The sequence below is a fragment of the Oncorhynchus clarkii genome, chromosome 28 (genome assembly GCF_045791955.1).
Source record: "Oncorhynchus clarkii lewisi isolate Uvic-CL-2024 chromosome 28, UVic_Ocla_1.0, whole genome shotgun sequence".
NCBI classification, from domain to species: Eukaryota; Metazoa; Chordata; class Actinopteri; order Salmoniformes; family Salmonidae; genus Oncorhynchus; species Oncorhynchus clarkii.
The window spans coordinates 46,314,472-46,323,609 of NC_092174.1; the positions used below are offsets into that span (position 1 = coordinate 46,314,472).

A 9,138-nucleotide genomic window follows, 5' to 3' on the forward strand; every position below is an offset into this window, starting at 1 on the left:
CACCTGACAAATAAAACACTGTTCTAGAACTCTGCCACCTGACAAATAAAACACTGTTCTAGAACTCTGCCACCTGACAAATAAAACACCGTTCTAGAACTCTGTCACCTGACAAATAAAACACTGTTCTAGAACTCTGCCACCTGACAAATAAAACACCGTTCTAGAACTCTGCCACCTGACAAATAAAACACTGTTCTAGAACTCTGCCACCTGACAAATAAAACACTGTTCTAGAACTCTGCCACCTGACAAATAAAACACTGTTCTAGAACTCTGTCACCTGACAAATAAAACACTGTTCTAGAACTCTGTCACCTGACAAATAAAACACCGTTCTGCAACTGTCACCTGACAAATAAAACACAGTTCTAGAACTCTGTCACCTGACAAATAAAACACTGTTCTAGAACTCTGTCACCTGACAAATAAAACACCGTTCTAGAACTCTGTCACCTGACAAATAAAACACAGTTCCGCAACTGTCACCTGACAAATAAAACACTGTTCTAGAACTCTGCCACCTGACAAATAAAACACCGTTCTAGAACTCTGCCACCTGACAAATAAAACACTGTTCTAGAACTCTGCCACCTGACAAATAAAACACCGTTCTAGAACTCTGCCACCTGACAAATAAAACACCGTTCTAGAACTCTGCCACCTGACAAATAAAACACAGTTCTAGAACTCTGTCACCTGACAAATAAAACACAGTTCTGGAACTCTGTCACCTGACAAATAAAACACAGTTCTAGAACTCTGTCACCTGACAAATAAAACACAGTTCTAGAACTCTGTCACCTGACAAATAAAACACAGTTCTAGAACTCTGCCACCTGACAAATAAAACACAGTTCTAGAACTCTGTCACCTGACAAATAAAACACCGTTCTAGAACTCTGTCACCTGACAAATAAAACACTGTTCTAGAACTCTGTCACCTGACAAATAAAACACTGTTCTAGAACTCTGTCACCTGACAAATAAAACACTGTTCTAGAACTCTGTCACCTGACAAATAAAACACAGTTCTGCAACTGTCACCTGACAAATAAAACACCGTTCTAGAACTCTGTCACCTGACAAATAAAACACTGTTCTAGAACTCTGTCACCTGACAAATAAAACACAGTTCTAGAACTCTGTCACCTGACAAATAAAACTCCGTTCTAGAACTCTGTCACCTGACAAAGAATACATTGTTTTAGAACTATTTTTTGAAAGGCCAATTTCAAAGGCCAATTTGTTCAAATTAGTCACGATGCTTAGGACGGCCAGCTGATCAGATAATTATATCCGGTAACAAAATAACAAATTAACCTATCAGAGACCTTAAAATGGTACAGCCTCCATCCAATCGCATTTGTTAAACAAGCCACCATAAGCAGATCCAACTGCTTGGTTTAATTCGTTACCCATGGTCAAAGTGGAGTATGTAACTATATTTTAATATGACACTGTCTTGACCAGGCTACAGACATTATACAACATTCAAACGGCCTTTCCAAATCATGTCCAATCAATTGAATTTACCACCAGGTGGACTCCAATCAAGTTGTAGAAGCATCTCAAGGATGATCAATGGAAACAGGATGCACCTGAGCTCAATTTCGAGTCTCTAAAGCTAGCCATCAAATCACCTCCTCACCTTCTCAGCCTCAGCCGGTCTGCTGCAGGCGTCCTCAAAGCGTTGAGCCAGGTCTCGTCCTAGAATGTTCTCAGGGAGTTCTCGGAGGTACTGCTTCAACAGGCTAGCTACGGTGTGAGGGTCATACTCTTCCAAGCATGGACACTCCTCGCGGTCATACGATGCCTTCAGCTCGTCCACTTTAGACTTCATACCTGGGAGGGAAAGAGAGGAGGAGGGAGGGAGGGTTAATACTAGAGGTCGACCGATTATGATTTTTCAACACCAATACCGATTATTGGAGGACCAAAAAAGCCGATACCGATTAATACCGATACCGAATTTAATTTATTTGTAATAATGACAATTACAACAATACTGAATGAACACTTATTTTAACTTAATATAATATATCAATAAAATCAATTTAGTCTCAAATAAATAATGAAACATTTTCAATTTGGTTTAAATAATGCAAAAACAAAGTGTTGGAGAAGAAAGTAAAAGTGCAATATGTGCTATGTAAGAAAGCTAACGTTTCAGTTCCTTGCTCAGAACATGAGAACATATGAAAGCTGGTGGTTCCTTTTAACATGAGTCTTCAATATTCCCAGGTAAGAAGTTTTAGGTTGTAGTTATTATAGGAATTATAGGACTATTTCCCTCTATACCATTTGTATTTCATTAACCTTTGACTATTGGATGTTCTTATAGGCACTTTAGTATTGCCAGTGTAACAGTGTAGCTTCCGTCCCTCTCCTCGCTCCTCCCTGGGTTCGAACAAGGAACACAACAACAACAGCCACCATCGAAGCAGCGTTACCCATGCAGTGCAAGGGGAACAGCTACTAGAAGGCTGAGAGTGAGTGACGTTTGAAACGCTATTAGTGTGCGCTAACTAGCTAGCCATTTCACGTCAGTTACACCAGCCTCATCTCGGGAGTTGAGAGGCTTGAAGTCATAAACAGCGCAATGCTTGACGCACAACGAAGAGCTGCTGGCAAAACGCACGAAAGTGCTGTTTGAATGAATGATTACGCACCTGCTTCTGCCTACCACCGCTCAGTCAGATACTTAGATACTCGTATGCTTAGTCAGATTATATGCAACGCAGGACAAGCTAGATAATATCTAGTAATATCATCAACCATGTGTAGTTAACTAGTGATTATGATTGATTGTTTTTTTATAAGGTAAGTTTAATGCTAGCTAGCAACTTACCTTGGCTTACTGCATTTGCGTAACAAGCAGTCTCCTTTTGGAGTGCAACGAGAGAGAGGCAGGTCGTTATTGCGTTGGACTAGTTAATAACTGTAAGGTTGCAAGATTGGATCCCCCGAGCTGACAAGGTGAAAATCTGTCTTTCTGCCCCTGAATAAGGCAGTTAACCCACCGTTCCAAGGCCGTCATTGAAAATAAGAATGTGTTCTTAACTGACTTGCCTGGTTAAATAAAGATTAAATAAAGGTATATAAAAAATATTATAAAAAATACAGGCAAATCGGCGCCCAAAAATACAGATTTCCGATTGTTATGAAAACTTGAAATCGCCCTAATTAATCGGCCATTCCGATTAAATCGGTTGACCTCTAGTTAATACACAGTATACACCGCCACGGTAGATTCCCCTCACACACCTAAGACATACCTGAGACACGGTAGATTCCCCTCACACACCTAAGACATACCTGAGACACGGTAGATTCCCCTCACACACCAAGACATACCTGACACACGGTAGATTCCTTCACACCTCATTCCGTAGCTCTCGATGTAGTCGATACACTCTCTGAAGACTGCAGGGAGCTGGATCCCGTCGTACAGGGCTGTTCTCTTCACTGCCTCAGCCAGGGGAGCCCCGAAGATGGGTCTGGGGAACAACAATGATAGTTTAAATTATCATTTTAATGTCAAAAAACAGATATGAATCCTTTTGGCTTTTAACACAAATCCCGGAGAAACACGCTCAGGTTGAAAGCACAGAGTCCAGCCACACACGCACACACTCAGGTTGAAAGCACATAGTCCAGCCACACACACACGTTGAAAGCACAGAGTCCAGCCACACACACACAGGTTGAAAGCAACAGGATCTAGTCAGCCTTTCACTCTCAGTCAAATTGTCATCAGGCCTGGGATTGGGACCTTGAACCGTCCCGTCTACCTGAATGTAGGCATCTCCACGGGGACGGGCTCCGGCTCGGCCGCGGGCTTCTTCTTCTTCTTCTTCTCCTTCCACTGTTTCACCACGTCTGCTGCCGTCAGGTCTTTAGACTTCTTGTCCTTCTTGTCCTCCTTGGGACACTTCTCCTTCACCTGGGAGACAGGAACACACAACGCGTTGGTCCCCTGCAGCTCAGTTGGTAAGAGCACGGTGTCTGCGACGCCAGGGTAGTGGGTTCAATTCCCGGGCCCCACCCATACGTAAAATATATGCATGGATGACGAAGTCACGTTGGATAAAAGCGTCTGTTAATAAATGGCGTATATAAAGTGAGAAAACAGAAATTGTTTCTGATCCCCAAAAAATTGGTTTAGCGCTGGATCCTCATAAGTAATAGCAAATAATAACATTAAAATAATTCAAAAAGAAAAACGCTTCACTGGTTATCGAAACTAACAAGTTAATAGCAGGGGCATTGAAGCAGAGTGGTAAAACAGAGCCGGAGCCCGTCCCCGTGGAGATGCCAAGGGAAATCAATTAAAACAGTGACGTTCATTTATTGGATTCTTTACCTTGAAGTCTTTCTTCTTGGAGAAGCTGGGTTTCTTAAACACGTGAATACCCTTTGAACGCTTCATCTTGGAGGGGCTCTCTGCCTCGTCCGCCGAGCTGTCCTCCTGGAAGGCTGCGTATCCCTCCGCTACGGGACGGACGGACGGAGAGGACAGGAGGAGGAGGTTAGAAAGCACACCTCTCTCTGATTCGCACTGATACCACAGATGTGGTCAACAAGAAGCATGAGAGAGAGAGGAACTATAGCAAAGGAGAGGAGGAGAAGAGAGAGAAGAAAAGAGAGAGGGAGCCAGAGAGAGAGAGAGGAAATATAGCAGAGGAACTATAGCAGAGAAGAGAGAGAAGAAGAGAGAGAGGGAGCCAGAGAGAGAGAGAGAGCGAGAGATGACTAGGAAAAGAGGTCAGGCTCCAATATAGGACAATCCCCACAGCACCTGGCAGCCGGCTCGTTTTCCTGAACCAACCTCAAAAGTTATTTCCTCACATCCAATCGCAAACAAACTGCTGGTCCAAGATCAGATCAGCGGTGACCTACTCAACACCTAACCGGTTGCCTCCAGCCAGCTAGAGACCCTGTGTATCGGACCGCTGCCTGAGACACACCTTTGCTGGGTACAGGGTGTGCCCTCAAACTGTCCATCTCCTCCCCCCTCCCGCTGTCTCTCTCTAGTCACTATGCCCTGGGAGGGAAAGCTACATTTATCCATGGAAAACCCCTGATAAAAACAGACAGGCAGAACAATAAGCCCCCCCCTCCCCACATAACAAGAACCATTTTATTTATTTTACCATTATTTAACTAGGCAAGTCAGTTAAGAACAAATTCTTATTTTCAATGACGGCCAAGGAACAGTGGGGTTAACTGCCTGTTCAGGGGCAGAACAACAGATTTTTACCTTGTCAGCTCGGGGATTCGATCTTGCAACCTTCCGGTTACTATTCCAACGCTCTAACCACTAGGCTACCCTGCCACCCCATGAGAGGGCTTTGACCCAAAAGTGAGCATAAAGAGTTAAAGGCTACCTGACTACAACAAAGGATGAAAGTAACTTTCCACTGTTTCCAGACTTCTGTGAAATATGACCTAAAATTAATTACAATACGAGTGAAATCGTTTTCTTTCCGAAAATATGCAATTAAGTACGTTAAAAAAACTGATTTTCTATGTTGGAACGGTGTGGGCGTACCCCGGAAGTACAAAAATATTCATGCGAGTAGACCGCTGATTGGCCAGATCATCATCTATGAGGAAATACTGTAGCCAGTGTGTTTGAAACGGTCTGAAATGCAAGTTTGAGTGTTTTTTTTTCTCTCTCTCCAATGTATACTTTGGCCACAAATCCCTCTCCAAAGAGATGTTGGATCTATAATCCTTCCTAGGATAGCTCTCACTCTCCAAAGAGATGTTGGATCTATAATCCTTCCTAGGATAGCTCTCTCTCCAAAGAGATGTTGGATCTAATCCTTCCTAGGATAGCTCTCACTCTCCAGATGTTTGATCTAATCCTTCCTAGGATAGCTCTCCCTTTCCAAAGAGATGTTTGATCTAATCCTTCCTAGGATAGCTCTCACTCTCCAGATGTTTGATCTAATCCTTCCTAGGATAGCTCTCCCTTTCCAAAGAGATGTTTGATCTAATCCTTCCTAGGATAGCTCTCCCTCTCCAAAAGAGATGTTTGATCTAATCCTTCCTAGGATAGCTCTCACTCTCCAAAGAGATGTTTGATCTAATCCTTCCTAGGATAGCTCTCACTCTCCAAAGAGATGTTGTATCTAATCCTTCCTAGGATAGCTCTCCCTCTCCAAAGAGATGTTGTATCTAATCCTTCCTAGGATAGCTCTCCCTCTCCAAAGAGATGTTGTATATAATCCTTCCTAGGATAGCTCTCACTCTCCAGATGTTTGATCTAATCCTTCCTAGGATAGCTCTCACTCTCAAATCTTAAAAGTCAACTTTAGGTACAAAAAACAGTCTAACACAATTTTTCATTCAAACAGAAATGGGATGTGCCTTTGGTGGTTCATCAGTGTGTCATTCTGGTCATGTGCGACGTGAATGACGTAGCTAGTTCCTTAGCTAACTATAGCCCACTGTAGCTAGTTCCTTAGCTAACTGTAGCCCACTGTAGCTAGTTCCTTAGCTAACTGAGGCCCACTGTAGCTAGTTCATTAGCTAACTGTAGCTAGTTCCTTAGCTAACTGAGGCCCACTGTAGCTAGTTCATTAGCTAACTGTAGCCCACTGTAGCTAGTTCATTAGCTAACTGTAGCCCCCTGTAGCTCGTCAGTAACTCCTCCAGTACGTGTTGACGTCATTTTACAGGATTTTGTTTTTGGACGGAAGCTGTAGAGATCGGTAAGAAATGGCACATCTGTAGCTAAATATCTTATTCAGCCATTTTGTTTTTAAACATTAAATGACCTGGTATGATGGTGTATTGATCAATTATACAGTTTAAAGATGTTATTTTTGAGGGGGTTTTTGTGCCTAAAGTTCGACTTTTAATAAGAAGGACTTGTATAAATCACAGATAAATAAATAAACAGTAATAAACAGTAGTAAAGGTAATGTCTCCTACTCCTCTTCTCCTTCTTCTTGAACTTGTTCTTCTTCTTCCCGTGTTCTTTATCATCATCCGACACGGCGTCGATGACCTCATGGTGGTGGTGTCCGTCGTGCGGGGGCGAGGGCTCGCCCGTCCTGTACAGTCCGGGGAACTTGGTGGGGCTGATCTCCTCCGAGCTGGGGGTACGAGCCACCCCTCCCGGGTGCTCCGCCCGACGAACCTCCGCTGGGCTGCTACTGGGGGGCAGGAAGCACTCGGTCATGGCTGGGCACTGCTCTGAGACACAGAGTCCTGGGCGTCTCTTCACTCCTCGGGTCAGGGACACGAACACATCACCGGGCCATTACACCTACAGGGGACACGCACACACACAGTTTATACTTAGTCAAACATTTTCAATCACATTATCTGATAGTTTCAGTATACAGCTGCTGTATTAAATTGTAACCAGAAGATGGGGCTCTGTTATAATAGATATCTCTTGGAGTCCACCTCAACCCAGCTATACTACTGCATCCACACAAACCCATATGAACAGTGGTGGCAGTACACACACATTTTGTTAAACAGTACTGCTCTGTCTCAGTCTTAATGCGTAACTATGGCACACAATGTACATATTTTCCGTAGTCCCAGAATTACAACCCATTAAAATGGTAACGTCGTACGTTAAGGATGCCCACAGGGGTCAAATCCAAAACCAGTACATGACTACAATACAACAACAACATCTGGATTAATCCAAGCCACCAGATGGGGCTCAAATATATTTTGGACCTCATCAACTCAACAACTCATCCACGCAAACCTCATACCCACCCGCAAAAACTGTCACACAGACACCACTAACTGAATCTCAAATCACCTACAGTTTGATAATGCTACCTAACCATTTAAAGAACACTTTTTGGTCACTTAAAAAAAAAAAACGTAACTATAAAAGGAGATGAACTGGATCTAGTGGTGGTAATGGTTGCTACTGCTTTTGACTGACGCACCTCCAGCTCCACACATTTCTAAGGGGTTCCCAATACCTAAATACCTAGTCCAATGTATTGTTTAAAAAAAAAATCACATTAACCCATACAGCCTTTAATAAACACTAGTTGTGCATCAAGAGTCAGGCCTATCTCTGGGGTCAGTCTGTGATCCTTATCATAGCTGTCCTATGGTGATAATCCGTGTCGACGATATAAAGCCTTAAGGACTCCCGTTCAATACAACACATCACAAGTAGTTGACCTAAGACACAGCCAGGAGCAAGCGAACGTAAAACAACCGACTCAAACGGATGTGCAAACTACCAAAGTTGTTGCTAGCCACTAGGCTTTGAATGGAGGCCCAGATGCTAACTGCTGTTGTTAAAGCTAGCCAGATAGCTACCTAGCTAGCTTACGTTAGCTATCAGCCACCCGCGGGTAATATTGCTCACAGATTCATGATAATAAATCGATACGAGGCAGCTATAAGTACTTCAACGTATGTAACCGCATTTTTATTAAAATTCGACTTTGAGATAGGATCCGATATTTCACTCTGCCAACTAACCTTTTTCTTGTCAATTCCTTAACGGAGCTTCCTGCTAGCTGTGTTGAGTACCAAATAAACAGAGCTGAGTCTGCGCAGTGAGGCCATAGGTGCTTTATGGGAGTTATAGTTTAGAGTGCAATCCTGGGGAAACTACAACAACAAGTCCAGTTTGACCAACTTTATCAACTTTAAAAAAAAAAAGAGTATTCAACTATATACTTATGAATAACTAAAACATTTATATTTGATCAGATACATTATGAAATGAGTGACAACTTCCACACAAAGGTCGTCTTCATTGTATAAATAGCCCAAACAACTACCTCTTCCCCTACTGTATTTATTTATTTATTTATTTTTCTCCTTTGCACCTCACTATTTCTACTTTGCACACTCATCTACTGTCAAATCTACCATTCAAGTGTTTTAATTGCTATATTGTATTTACTTCCCCACCATGGCCTATTTATTGCCTTTACCTCCCTTATCTCACCTCATTTGCTCACATTGTAAATATACTTATTTTCTACTGTATTATTGACTGTATGTTTGTTTTATTCCATGTGTAACTCTTTGTTGTTGTATGTGTCGAACTGCTTTGCTATATTCTTGGCCAGGTCGCAATTGTAATTGAGAACTTGTTCTCAACTTGCCTACCTGGTTAAATAAAGGTGA

At 42.6% G+C, this 9,138-nt stretch overlaps 1 protein-coding gene across 2 annotated transcripts in view; it reads right to left on the reverse strand.

The window, feature by feature from the left end:
• The window catches only part of LOC139386695 (ralA binding protein 1), a 38,609-nt gene extending 30,056 nt beyond the window's left edge, over positions 1 to 8,553 (reverse strand). Inside the window, exons 1-6 of one of the 2 annotated variants that reach the window (XR_011629097.1) lie at positions 8,482 to 8,553; positions 6,946 to 7,282; positions 4,367 to 4,494; positions 3,795 to 3,946; positions 3,358 to 3,500; positions 1,652 to 1,845 (exon numbers count right to left, since the gene is read on the reverse strand). Coding sequence is in view for 1 of the 2 variants with exons in the window: in XM_071132516.1 (XP_070988617.1) it covers positions 1,652 to 1,845; positions 3,358 to 3,500; positions 3,795 to 3,946; positions 4,367 to 4,494; positions 6,946 to 7,195 (867 nt within the window). In the remaining variant the exon portion in view is untranslated. The remainder of the gene's footprint in view (positions 1 to 1,651; positions 1,846 to 3,357; positions 3,501 to 3,794; positions 3,947 to 4,366; positions 4,495 to 6,945; positions 7,283 to 8,481) is intronic. The other variant, XM_071132516.1, reaches the window with a different exon arrangement.
• Positions 8,554 to 9,138: the final 585 nt, after the last annotated feature.